The sequence below is a fragment of the Neolamprologus multifasciatus genome, chromosome 15 (assembly GCF_963576455.1).
Source record: "Neolamprologus multifasciatus chromosome 15, fNeoMul1.2, whole genome shotgun sequence".
NCBI classification, from domain to species: Eukaryota; Metazoa; Chordata; class Actinopteri; order Cichliformes; family Cichlidae; genus Neolamprologus; species Neolamprologus multifasciatus.
In genome coordinates this window covers 21342513-21356569 of record NC_140453.1, presented here as the reverse complement: position 1 = coordinate 21356569, position 14057 = coordinate 21342513, and the positions used below count along the sequence as shown (strand labels likewise).

The 14057-nt window shown below is 40.8% G+C and overlaps 1 protein-coding gene and 1 long non-coding RNA gene across 6 annotated transcripts; one reads left to right on the top strand and one right to left on the bottom strand.

Moving 5' to 3' along the window:
- The first annotated feature begins 208 nt into the window (after positions 1-208).
- On the top strand, positions 209-3869 carry LOC146502010 (uncharacterized). 5 transcript variants are annotated; one of them, XM_085132033.1, is made up of 6 exons: positions 219-1172; positions 1943-2029; positions 2915-2939; positions 3030-3056; positions 3148-3314; positions 3539-3869. In XM_085132033.1, the coding sequence occupies exons 1-5, from the start codon at positions 1130-1132 to the stop codon at positions 3272-3274; spliced, it is 309 nt and encodes a 102-aa protein (XP_084988159.1). In that variant the 5' UTR covers positions 219-1129; the 3' UTR covers positions 3275-3314; positions 3539-3869. The 5 variants fall into 5 exon arrangements, with proteins under 5 accessions (XP_084988156.1, XP_084988157.1, XP_084988155.1 ...); XM_085132032.1 differs by having other exon boundaries at positions 1943-2038; XM_085132030.1 differs by lacking the exon at positions 3539-3869 and having other exon boundaries at positions 209-384; positions 1118-1172; positions 1943-3056; positions 3148-3245.
- A 2563-nt stretch (positions 3870-6432) lies between these two features.
- LOC146502009 (uncharacterized) lies at positions 6433-10949 on the bottom strand. The gene is made up of 5 exons (XR_014869433.1): positions 9996-10949; positions 8246-8327; positions 8088-8148; positions 7763-7950; positions 6433-7631 (listed from the first exon to the last, which is right to left on the bottom strand). It is a non-coding gene; the product is annotated as an uncharacterized LOC146502009 (long non-coding RNA).
- Between the last annotated feature and the right edge of the window lie 3108 nt (positions 10950-14057).

Sequence of the window (14057 nt, the reverse complement as noted above, 5' to 3'; positions counted from 1 at the left end):
TGCTCAGTTGAAAACCACTTTAACATAATTTTCAGCATAATTACTATTTTTTTGTGACTATTCAGTACTTGAGTATAATTTATTGAATTATTTAGTAATGAATATGAAGTAAAAAGTTTTGATCACAAATGTGATTTTTCCAAAACTAATCTTGCTTAATAGTTCTGAACTGTTACTGTAAAGTTTATAATAAAGTCATAACAACCTGATATTTAGAATCTCCATATATAATTTCCTTTATGCTTATATGTTGTCAAACAATGGCAGTAAGAAACATAGTGTTAAAATAGCTCTATATAGCATTAAATAATCTTGAGAAGAGGTCAAAGGTCAGTTATCGTTATGGGGTCTTGCTATATGTTATGACACAAACATAGCACAGTTGTAAGTATCATAGTTTCTAGGCTCTAAGGCTTTTTGTCAGTTTAATAGTGAGCTTTACAAGATTGATTTTCGTGCCAAAGGCTGGCACAGAACTAAGTTCGCTTATGACCACTAGAGCTGGAAACAACCTCAAGTAATCCTAAGGCTAATCAGCACAGCTAGCATTTTAAAAACATTTGTTAAATGTTGTCATTGCTAACATATACCTGTTTAACAGCATGGCGAGTAGCGAGAACGCTAAGTTATTGTTAGCTTTGGAAAGAAAAATGTCAAAATGTAATATTAGCATGAGCTACATGCTAATGTTATTTACTCAAGCAAACATCTCAGTTATGATTCAGATTGATTTGATTTGCTGCTTTCTAATATCTGTGTTTATTTATGGATATACCTATACCTTCGTGGTTAGTATACATGCTACATAAAGGCTGACAGACGCAGTAAGTGTTAATGACCATAAATTAACTGTAAATTACGTCGTGTAAGCTCCATTTATATAGTTGCTCTGCACACGCATGTTGGCAACCGTAACCATGGCCTGCGGAGGGTATATAAATGCTGCACAATGTTCCATTCGTCCCTTTACACTTGCTATTGGACTTGTTTTGACCTGCTCCAACCTCAGCCTGTGGAAAGTTAAGTTTTCGGAAAATATTTTACTGAAAGCGGATTTTACTTGCTAGCGACAACAAGTACTTCATCTTTGGATCGTTTGTACTTGTTTTTCATACAGCAAAGCCTGAAGATGGCTCGTCGTGGACTCGACAGTCCTCTGGACTTCGCTGCAGGTACTTTTAACATTTCTTCAGTTATTTTAAGAGTCACTAAATGACTGTAATAATTTAATAAGTTCCAGTGTGAATATCAAGTTTTAATGTTATCAAAATATGCTTATTCCAAGATTTTTCCCCGTAAATTGTTTGTATGCTTTAAATTTTCCAGGAGAGGTGTAGAAATTATTAACGATTGGTGTATGAATTTGAAAAAAAAAAAGGTGTTACTTTGATTTGAAGGCTTCAAATTTGACACTTTTTAAATGATTTGGTTAAAAATAGCTTAATGGACTACAATTTGTAAAATGCCCCAAAATCAGTCTCTGTGGTAACAGCATCTTCAGCATGTCATGACGTCAGAACACACAGGTGTAAACACACCAAATCCCGGTCCCCTCCTAACATCCTGTTCTTCTTGGATCAAAGGCTTTATTGAAATAAACTATAACTTTTCCCCTGCTACAAAACATGATAATAAAAAATAACAAAAATAAATGAATATAAAAAAGAATATGAAAACAGTAATCATAGTACAGTAGTAATAATGGTATCCTTATGTTATGCTAATACTATATCTTATTATATAGCAGTTTATGATGTAAACTTAGTTGACTTAGCTGTTTTTTGCTTGCATGAACAAGTAGAAGTGTCATTCAGTCTGACATAAATGTAGCGTAAAATGCTTTTCTCTCATCATCTGCTCAAACTAACAGATGTAGCTCTGTTCCTTTAGCACTTGATGTTTATTACATTCTTAATGTTATTTTAAACTTGTTTCCTCACAGGTCGTCTCGACTACGTGGTTGAGCGTCCCGCAGAAGAAGGCCTTCCTGAGGTCATCAGGATCCTGGATGACTCTGATGTCAGTGAAGGTGAGTTTGGTGAGTATATCCTTCTCTCATCCTCACCCTCTTCTCATGAAGCACAGGATCCTGATGACAGTGAAGAGGAAGGTGAGTACCCTCCCTACATACCTGAGGACGTCGAAGAGGTGAGTGAAGACACTGACAATTCCTCTGACTGGAACAACTCAGAAGAGTGGGCCGATTGGCCTAGTGACGACTCGGGGTATGACACCATGGATGAGAGAGATGATTCCCCTCTCATCCAGGAGCTCCCTCCAGAGCCGTTTTGGCACGATTGGCGACATCCTATTGCTCCAGGTGCTGCCCCGTTCGCCATGCCGCCTTTCGGCCAGGCCAATGCCCCACTCTTCCCAGTTGGTGATCGTTTAGCTTCTCCTCCTTCCTCTGCTCCTCCCTCAGCTGCTTCCTCTCCTGCTCCCTTAGCTGCTTCCTGTCTTGCTCCCTCAGCTCCTTCCTCTCCTGCTCCCTTAGCTGCTTCCTCTCCTGCTCCCTCAGCTCCTTCCTCTCCTGCTCCCTCAGCTGCTTCCTCTCCTGCTCCCTCAGCTCCTTCCTCTGCTGCTCCTTCTTCCGCTACTCTCTCAGCTTCTCCTTCAATCTCAGCTCTCACCTCCTCAGCAAAGAGAGGCAGAGATGACATCTGCACTGAAGAGGTAAGTGCAAAGAGGTGCAAGGTAAGTGATGGCACGTTCTGTGGCCCTTCAACATCATCAGGTTCTTTTGGTGTCAGACGCTTCTGGGAAAGGCCTTTTAACCTTTCACTTGATGACAGCGACTCTGACTAGATTATGTTAGAACTTGTTTTTAAACTTTAAATGTTTAAGTTGGCCTTTGCGTCTTGCAGTGTTTGTAAGACACTAACTATTTAAATGACTAACATATTTTTTTCTCAAGCTCTAGCTCACCATGCAGGACAAAGGTAAGTCCGTACTTAATGTCAACACAAATAAGTAGAAAAGGTTTAAAAATGATGTCGTGAACTGACTGTAGTCTCTTGTTTTTACATAAGGTATAGCCTGTGGCTAAGGGATCAGAGGTGAGGTGAAAACACATAACAGAAGAAAAGTACATTGAACAACTCGGTGATCTGTGAATTCATGCTTTTCTCTTTGTCTTTTTGTCTTCAGGTGCTTTACACTTGTCCTCTCCCAGCATTCAGCACTTCAGACACTCAACGTCCAAGACGGAGCTAACACAGAGAGATACTCCACCCAGAAGACAGCCTTACCCCAACCCGATGAGAAGGATGGATGACCAAATGACAAACTGGAGAGTGGTGCTGTGTCCCAGCTATGTAAGTTATCACCTCACATTGGCTACAAACTGTCTTGAAGACTAAATCCTTCCAAAAGCTGGTGTAAATCATCGTCCTACAGTACTGTAGGTTTAAGTTTATTTATAGTTATTGTGTGTATATGTTGAGTTTAAAATTGCATTTTAACAACATGCTGCAGCTACCAACAATGGAAATGCTGTTTTGTGTTAAAATGATGTCTTTCCCGTGTTATTGCTTTGCAGGGCAGCTGAGAGTGGACAGAGCTACACAGAGGACCAAAGATCCACTCTCAGCACTTCATACCTGACTGGCCACAGCACCACCCCTCTTCACCCAGGGTGAGGAGGGCCCTGACCCCACCTGCACAGAGGGAGTTGTGAACATGCACTTCTGTGTCGGTGGGTTTAGGAGCCTCCTCACACTCACACGGATGAAGACTGTCACTGGAAGATGTCTCCATTGCATCAGCAGGACGTAAGCATTTGTATAATATTACAGTTTGTGATGTTTTATACATGTTTTTATTGCTTCACTTCAAACTAGGAGATATAAAATAAACCAGTTTTCATAATATTTTCTGTGTATTTAGTTGTTTTCTTAATAAGTTATTTGGAACATCATTGCAACCTGTCAGCTTTTTATTGGGGATTTATAAAGTGGCTCAAGTGTGTACAGTGGGGTGTTGTTTTTGTCACATGGTAAAAGTGACCTCATAGGGAGCAAAAAGAACAACTGAACAATTTGGGGATTCACAGACTTTGGTAATCATTAAAAGATGAAGAAAAATAGTTTTGTGTGATCAGTTTTAAGTACTGTAGAAAGTGAGCAGCAGTTTAATCAAATGCTGGGATGAAATGGGACAAAAGGGTAATGTGACAGCCATTAGTTCCCTTCCCTCGTTTAACAATGTGTAAGCAGACTGCTTTAACCTGCAATTTACTGCATGTTATTAGGCTGCATGGTACAACCACAGTCTGCTAACCACCCATGGTGATCGAAGGTTTTGAGGCATTGTTCGAACTACTGATGAAGCTTTATCAATGCTTGTTAAGTTTCCCAACCACATTTCATCCCGATGGTCCAAGGCTTACATCTTTATGCTCACAAACGTGCTTCTGTAATTAATCAGTAACCAATTTATTACTTTAAGTTACAGTGTGAGGGGCATTAATGAACATAAATCACATAAAACACTGTTTCCTCACACAGTGTTTCCTAGTGTTTCATCAACAAAGGAGAATTTATTCCTCAGACTGTGCAAAATTGCATTCATGGTTATCCTGCTGCGAGGGCGAGCTCTGAGATGGGCCCAAGCCATGCTTGCTCCTCAGCAGTCGTTATTTAACCTGGTATGTGGAAGACTGCTCCGACTCTGGAGAAGGACTTATGCTTTCTGTTTTTTTAAATGAGCAGTAATGATACTTGTAATAAATGTAGCCTTTCGGCAGCTCTGGAGGCCTGGATCACTGAACTGAACTCTCGGCATCCCACCCTTGAAAAACCCGTAGCTGGTCAGGCCCCTGTAGCTGGAGCAGTGGAAGGTGGCGTAGGCCCTGCTAACTGTCTCCCAGCAGGTTGTCCTGAGCAGACGGGAAAACATGATGGCTGGGTGACGGTGAGGAGGAATCATAGTCTTAAACAGAAGCCCTGGTACACCACAACCCTGTTCCTGTGTCTAACTGTTTTTCCCCACTCTGTGACACACCCGCCGGGGAAGAAACTCTGCTAATTAGTGATTCTGCTCTGAGACATATGAAGACACCCAGTTACGTCAATCAGAGGTCACTAAAATCAATATTGAATCAGTGTGTAACTTTGCAAACACAATGTCAGACTCTGTAGTCCCCTCCCCAATCAGACCAGGAATGTCATGTTTAGCCGCATATTCTCCTTAAATTGCTGGCTGTCTGAGTGGTGTCCAATAAACGATGTGGGCTTTATAGATAATTGGGAAACTTTCTGGAGGAAACCTGGTCTGGTTAGGAGACATGGCATCCATCCCACTTTGGATGAAGCAGCTCTTATTTCTAGAAATCTGGCAAATTTATGAAATCCCCTGAAACATGACTATCCAGTGTTGGGACCAGGGAGTTGCAGTCTCACACACCTCCTCAGCTTCTCTCCTCCTGTTATCCCCCTAAAACCGAATCTCCATAGAGACTGTCAGCTCCCAAACAGACAAAAAACAAAGTAAAAACCAGCAAAAAATTACTTAAATGTAAAAAAATTAAAAGAAAGAAAGAAAGAACAATACAGTATCCTCAACAGCACCAAAGAGTTATTACATGACTTAGTAATTGATCAACAAATCGATTTACTCTGCCTTACTGAAACCTGGTTACAGCAGGATGAGTATGTAAGTTTAAATGAATTAACACCCCTGAGTCACACTAACTATCAGAGCCTTTGAAGCACAGGCCGAGGAGGCAGTGTGGCAGCAATCTTCCACACCAGCTTATTAATTAAACAAAGATAAACATAGAGTTTAATTTATTTGAAAGCCTGATGTTTAGCCTTGTCCATCCCAGCTGGAAACTTAGATAAACATTTAAAAAGAGCCCTGTAAAGCTAGAACATCTTACTATTCATCACCGATTGAAGAAAATAAGATCAACCCTAAGTTCCTCTTCAGCACTGTAGCCAGACTGACAAAAAGTCAGAGCACTGTTGAGCCAACGATTCCTTTAACGTTAACTAGTAATGACTTCATGAACTTCTTCACAAATAAAAGTTTAACCATTAGGGAAGAAATTACTCATAATCATCTCACAGATGTAACATTATCTGCAGCTACTTTCAGTACCATTGATATTGAGTCTTTTTCTCCAATTGATCTTTCTGAGTTATGGCTTATTGGCTTGAGAAACACAAAGGAAGAAGAAAAATAAAAAATGGTGGAAAAAAGTTTTAGAGCCTAAATTCTAAAGCTGCAGCTTTGCATACTGGCAGCTCCAAGATCTCACTGACATGTAGTCATAGACTGTATCATAGGCCAGTGTGATGTCATTGATTTGTAGACTTTAATTTTGAACAAAGGGCAACCTCTGGGTACACTTCATCATACTATTTATTCATCTCTGGCTCTCACAGCAGGTCTTTTGTTCTGTCTTCCTTCTCTCAAATGGTCCCAGCAGATGGCCCCGCCCCTCCCTGAGCCTGGTTCTGCTGGAGGTTTCTTTCTGTTAAAAGGGAGTTTTCCCTTCCCACTGTCGCCAAAGTGTTTGCTCATAAGGGGTCATATGACTGTTGGGTTTTTCTCTGTACGTATTGTGTAGGGTCTACTTTACAATATAAAGCACCTTGAGGCGATTGTTGTTGTGATTTGGCGCTGTATAAATAAAACTGAATTGAATTGTTTCAAGTCCATGTTTTTGTTCAGTTATTTCCTGTTTTATTCTGGTAGCCTGTGTCTCCTGTGTCTAGTGTTTAATTGCACCTCAGCATTTTTTGTTATCAGATTTAGTTCAGCTGTGTGTTTTTCCTCAGCTGTCTCCACTCTGCCTACATGTATTTAACCCCTCATTGCTGTTTTGTCCCTGTTCTCCTGGAGTCCTGCTTCAGTCTGTTTTGTTTCTGTCCTGCGCTGATGTTGTTTTGTTTACTGATGGCCAAATAAAGCTTTCTGAAGCTTGTACCGAAAAGTTTCATTACTTGAAACGTTTCACCACAGTTGTCTTTGGTGACATCTGGTGGCCTGAAATATGAAGAGCAGGTTGAATCACAACTTAAACGGCTTCATTATGATCGCTCACTCTACAGAGCCCTGTTGCCAGTTTCTGTTTAATATCCTGTGACGGTGCTGTGTGATATCGTTCTACCACTGTGGTGCTTTGAACATGTCTATTTGATTAATAAGTAGCTTTGATGAATAAACATTCCTTGTTTAAACGTGTGTCATGGTGTGGTCTCTGATTTAGATGAGTGAAATCATTGAACAAAGTGAGGAAGGTGATCCACTTTGACATGTCTGTTGTGAAAAGACTTTATTGGATTCCTACACCCAGGTGGGTCTGGATAGCTGCTTGTCCCTTAAAATATTATTCTTCTGCATTTTGTATACACTCAGATCTTGGTCTAGTATTAAAAGAGATATTTAACAACGACAAATATACAAAAAAAGAGGAAAATACTTTACACAACAGTAACATTTTTCTACTAAACATAACCATATAAGAAATCTTCACTTATTTTATAAACCATTTGGCTACAATTGAGCTTAATGTTTTTTTAAGTCTACATAAATATCACATCATCATTGACCCGTCCCTTCATCTGGTTTTATTGACTGTGGAGAACAGTGCACATGGAGACGCTCCTGTTTCCTGACTTATGTCTCTGAAAACAGAGAAGAACATTTCATGATTTGGAGGATATAGCATCAACTGAAATCATTTCCATTAATGGTGAAAAAGAACAGTAAAAGCAGTGAGTTTGTTTCTTAGACATGAGAGGACAGTCTCTCTCACCTCTTGGCTGCACTGCTTCTGTTAAATCTAACAACAGTGTACTCAGTAACTTCCTGTTCCTGCATGTGTCTGTGAGGCTGAGCTGCTCTGATGTTGGAGTAGAGAGGATCTGCCTGCTTTTTGGAGAAGTGGATGCTAGTATACTGAAGATCATCCTGCTCCTCTGGCTGTCTCTGATCAGGTAAACACTGTATAGGAAAAAAGATCTCAGCTACAAATGTGATCAAATGTATTTGAGTTAAAGAACAACAGCAAAGAAGGATCTGTGAGTCCAACAGGAAGTTTAAAACCACAATGTTGGTTGTTTGTACAACACTGTTTTCACCTGTTCTCTGTTGTTGGCTCTGTCTTCAGATTTAACAGGTTCCTTGGACATACTATTTTTTCTGGTTTGGGCAATTAATGATGAACAAAATAATGACATTCATAAACTGTTAAAATCAAACTTTATCTTGTAAACAATAACGTAACAGATCTGCTCACTGAATCCACAGGAAGACAGAGAAGAATATGACAGGCAGGAGATCAGCAGCAGTTACTCCAGCAGCTTCTAATGTTCCTGCTCCTGTGGAAACACAGATCAAAATAAAACACTGACAGTTAAGTTAGCATTACAACAACTGAGCACAGAGTTGATTCAAGCACGCGATCAAGTCAAGTTAAGCCACAACATTGTAGAATAAATGTTACTATGCCTGGAATTTTAGATAATTGTACTCTTTGTAAAACTGCACATGAGCTTGTTCATGCATGAATAGTCAGTAAAATAAGCTACTGTGAGACTTGAGTTCACTGAAACTCATGTAACGCTTTCCTTATTTTATGGCCTCAATTATCTGATTGTAACATAAAGTAGAGTTACTGCAGGTTAGAACAGTTAAAGCGGTTCTCTGATGTACTGGCATATAGTCAGAGTTAGACAACTTCAGCACAATGAGTTAACTGGTAGAAAGCAGGGAGAGTTCAAGGAGGGAAGATGTGCAGCAAGCAGCACAGGTAGGATTCGAACCAGCACCAACTGGTCTCAAGGCAGCTGCTCATCTCACTGAAACAAACTTGTTCTCAGGTGACTGAAAAGATATGAAACTGAAAAGTGTCCTGAAAAGAGGTGAAGATGCTGCAAATTCTGTTGAAAGGAGCAGAAGAGCCTGAGATTTGTGCTGATAAGAGGTGAAAAAGCTAAAAAAAATTCTGCTGAAAAGAGATGAACTTTTTGAACTTTCTGCTGAAAAGAGTTGAAAAAGCTGAAAATTGTGCAGAAAAGAGGTAAAGAAACTGAAAACTCTGTTGAAAAGAGCAGAAGAGCCTGAGATTTGTGATGAAAACGGGTGAAAGAGCTGAACTTTATGCTGAAAAGAGTTGAAAAAACTGAAAATTACGCTGAAAAGACGTGAATTAGCAGAATTTCTGCTGAAAAGAGGTAAAGAAGCTGAAGTTTGCAGTGAAAACAGCTAAAGTAGCTGGAATTTGTGCTGAAAAGTATTGAAAAATGGAAAATTCTGCTGAAAAGAGGTGAAAAAGCTGAAATTTGTGTTGAAAAGAGTTTAAAAAGTTGAACTGTTTACTGAATTTTTTTTTGTCATAAGTGGGATTTGCCAAAAAAATGGCATGAAAAGCTTACAGTTTTTGCCCATTGCTTGAACACATTTTGCAAAACTTCACTCATTGTGCCCAAACTCTAAACACAAGTAAACATGACACAACACTGGGAAATATACCATTCACATCTGTGCCAAATGAAACTCTACTCTCAAAACCTAAACTCTGCTGTCAAAACCTAACATTCCTTTGTCAAAATGTAACTCTGTTGACAAAATGACACATACTTGCATTGTATGCAAACACTTACAGATCAGGGGGAACACACTATACTTTATATAAAACACTGCAGTCTTTGATTTTCATTGTTTATTCAGGCATATTTTCAGGAGACACATTTTCAAACAACCAAAAAAGCAAATAGGCCTACTCAATATTGTACATTGCAGTACCATGAATTCAGATAAAGCAAAAAAACAAAACAAAACCATAATACAGTAATAGCATGCTGTACAACACTGTACTTCAATATAAGTAATCATGGTATGTTTAACAGAAACTACCACTTTGGCTGCAAAAGGAGCATTAGCACCCTGCAATACCCTGTACACTTGATATGGTAATGTGATATACTGTAGAACAGTGCTATAAAAACCATCTGAGTAGAGCAGAAGGTAGAGAGGTGAAGACACACCTGTTTTCTAGTCGGAATGTTCTTATTACAGATGCCACTGTGAAGCGGCTTAGATGTGGGTGGACTCTCTGCCCAGCTTCCCTCATAGTCAGGCCATGGTTGATGACATGGTCCACCAAAGTTGCTCTTATATCATCAGAAATATGGATCTGTGCATGGCCTCTTCGACCTCCTCCTCCTCCTCCTCCTCTTCCTCTTGCTCTCCCTCCATCCATGCTTGTAAAGTTCTTGAATTGGCTAAACTGAGGGCTTTTTGTAGTTGGCTAATTGGTGTTCAGTTTTGCAAGTAAGTACCTTCAGGTGTGTATTTGAGTGGTTGCAATTACCCGATGTGTTTTGTATTTTGGATACATGTGTTTTCCAAATGGCACCCTGAAATTTCATTTTCTGAACAAAGTGTCTTATGTATGAAATAGAGTGTAGTATGCATGTGTTGCATAAAGGAGTAAGTGTGTTGCATAATTGCAACTAGGGTGCAAAGCAGCGCTTTTGTTTAAGGTATGGGTACATGTGTTTGAGGTATGGTAACAAAAGCTTCAAGTTGTGTTACTTTAGTCTAAAATGGTAAATGGCCTGTATATATATATATATAGCGCTTTTACTAGTCCCCCCTAGGACCCCAAAGCGCTTTACACACCCACTTATCCACTCTCACATTCACACACTGGTGGAGGCAAGCTACAGCTGTAACTACAGCTGCCCTGGGGCAGACTGACAGAAGCGAGGCTGCCATATCGCGCCATCGGCCCTTCTGGCCAACACCAGTAGGCGGTAGGTGAAGTGTCTTGCCCAAGGACACAATGACCGAGACTGTCCAAGCCGGGGCTCGAACCGGCAACCTTCCAATTACAAGGCAAACTACCAACTCTTGAGCCACGATCCAAGCATGGGTTTATAGTGTTCAAGCAACAGGTAAAAACTGTAATATCTCAAAAAGTATGAAAGGTATGACCACCAAAAGATATAGCTGGCATTAGCACAGGGAGCAGAACAGATTAAAGTCTAAATGGTGGAAATCAGCTGAAAACGGAGGGAGTAGTTTACCAGCAATGGTCGGAGCAACTAGAATAAGGTAGAATAAAGTTTAAAGAGAAACAGGATCTCAATAGTGTGGATTCACACAATAAACAGAGGAGACAGTTTTCTGGTTGTATGAGTCTCAAACATACTGGTGCCAGTCCGAGTACATATACTGGGTAAGTGACCTGGAAACTTACTGGAAGGTGACTCTAACGCATGATAGGTGGAGCAACATGTGAAACCACAGCCCCTAAATGTTTGTTTACACTGTCTTCTTGAAATATCTACTTGTGTAATTGTGTCTTAAAAATTTTTCTTCATTCAATGTATTCATGCGTTGAGCAGCAATGCCAAACAGCTTATTCTGCTATTGACTCTTGTTTTTAGCTTCAGGTACCCCAGGTGCTTACAATCCAGTGCCTTATTGGTGCCTACTTAGTATCTCCTGTGAGCATGGACCCTGGTGCAGCGATCATATGCTCCAAGCATGCTGCATTTAACTGATGTGGATAGAGCCCGTGCCATAGGGCAACTTCAAACTTGGCATCACAAGAAGACCGTTTCCGCTCACTGTCTGCATTTAGAAACCAGTCTGCTACAGATTTGCAGTCAAGGTTTGCAGGATGATTTTGCCAATGGTGCTCTGTCCAGACAGTCCATCAGGCCCATAGGCACCGACGTCAGCGACATGTGCACTAAGCATGAGCATGAAGAGAAATTTTAGTAATGAATACAGATTCTGCCTTTAGCAGCTGTGTCAAAGTGTGGAGAAGACACAGAAAAGCTCTGAGCACAGATCCATCGAGGCTGGGGTCTATCACACCAGGCAAGACCCCAGGTGCAGACTGTGTAAAGATGCCCCTGAGAAAATCCAGCACGTAAAGGTTGGGTGAAAGATGCTAGCAGGCATAATATACAAGAACGTCTGTGCTGAGTATGGCCTGGAAGTCGTAGGGTGGTGGATAATGACCGAGCAAAGGTCCTGTGAGACTTCCAGATACAGATGGACAAAACGGTGGTGGCTAGCCAACCGGACATAGTGGGGGTAGAGAAGCAGAAAAAGACTTCCGTAGTGATACCAAATGACAGCAACATGGTAAATGGACTGGTTCTTATATAGCGCTTTTCTACTCTTCTGAGCACTCAAAGCGCTTTACACAACTTGTGCATTCACCCATTCACACCCATTCGCACAAGCACATTGATCTAAGTGCATTCTAAGTAACATTCACACACATTCATACTCCGATGGATGCATCGGAGAGCAATTTGGGGTTAATATCTTGCCCAAGGATATTTGGCATGCAGACTAGGGGAAGCCAGGAATCGAACCACCAACCTTCCGATCAGTAGATGACCTGCTCTACCACCTGAGCTACAGCCACCCCAACATCAGGAAGAAGGAACACCAGAAGCTTGAGAAGTAGCAAGGGCTCAGAGAAGAGCTCAAGAAGATGTGGAGGGTGAAGGTAACAGTGGTCCCAGTGGTAATCGGAGCACTAGGTGCAGTGACTCCCAAGCTAGGAGAGTGGCTCCAGGAAATCCTGGGACAACATCAACTCAGTTTATAGTGCCATTTACTGCTTATATCATTAAGGGCAATAAAGAGTACTGAGTGATATTATGGTGGGGATTTATTTCTTTCTGTTTTTTTAATGTAATTAAAAACATAAATACCACCCTCATGGGTATACAGTAAGCTCAAAGATCAGACAAGCTAAGTCTAAAGTCAACTCTTTTAGTTTGACACAGTACTTCTTTCTTATCTTTTGCTTAGTTTGTCATTCAAATGATAAAGTGTTCCTGATCTATATGGTAAATGTTAAGAGATATATTCTAAAACACTTCTTCAGTAGAGAATCAGAGAGGAGAAACACACAGATTTTCTTGCTAGCAAGGGCAGCCTAGAGTGAGACTCAGAGACTCGCGCTGAGGACTTGCCCTGGTCCTTTATTTATACACTTCAGTGGGTGCTTGTGTGGTGTGTGTGTGGTGTGTGTGTGTGAGGGGGGGTCAGAGTGTGACCCCATAAAGACTTCCCTAAAACTGCTGGTCTGGAAAGTCCAGCAGTTCATCAAACCAAAACCACTTAGACTGGAAACAGATATAACTACGTTAATCCTACCGTAAAACAATAAAACAAGGTACGAACTTTCCCATGCTCCTAGGATGTGGGGGTGAAAGCCAGAACACCCTGGAATGTTACAGACTTCCTAGGATGAGACATCCTTTCAATAAACACAAATGGTTACATGCAGTATTCTACCATATACAAACTTATATCATTAAAAGATTATACTGACTACTAAGTACAATTTTCCATTGACATTCCCTCCTGTTGTCAGTATAAATTTAAATGAGATATCAGTATGTAACATCTTGTTGTACATTTTCTGTCACATCGTCATTGGTCACACAAAGTCTTCATGTTCCAACAGGTCGGAGTCATTATCATCACTTGTCATGGCTATGTATGCAGCAACAGTGGAAAATATTATGCGGTTAATCAAAAGTTTTAAACACGGCAGTATACATGTTACTATGACACAAAATAAAAGTAGAAATATCCCAACTCCGATGAGTAGTCCTTTTAGCACCTGTAACCAGGAGCCAGTGTAAAGCCAAGAAAACCAGTCACTTGTATCACTTACATAGTCCTGATTTTGGGCCTGCTGGATTTGTCTCAAAGGCGTGCTGGGCATATGGGAACAGACATAATAGTCTGTATTTGCCGATTCTGTCTTTGTCCTGTAAAGGTGAGCGTCATAGTCAAGGTAACCAGGAGGGTCCACCTTCCCATAGCTACGTACAGGTCCGTCACACCCTACTACTTGGTTACTCTAGAGTTGGCCAATGGCTGGAGGTTGAAGTGCGAGCAATTCCCTACGGGCGCCCAATCAGCACTTCCCCCTCGCCACTGAAGCAACCAAGTGAGGGTGAAACTTTCCTCTACTAGTTGATTTCTGTGAAGGAAGTGGAATCCTCTGGGACCTCAACCTTTTTGCAGTGGCTCTGATGTATCCAGGAGGGTCTCTCCGCTAT

Excerpts from the sequence above, each read along its gene's own strand:
- LOC146502010 (XM_085132030.1), top strand. The coding sequence starts at position 1,130 with ATGGCTCGTCGTGGACTCGACAGTCCTCTGGACTTCGCTGCAG. Across the intron at positions 1,173-1,942 it reads TCCTCTGGACTTCGCTGCAG|GTCGTCTCGACTACGTGGTT; the intron begins GTACTTTTAACA and ends GTTTCCTCACAG.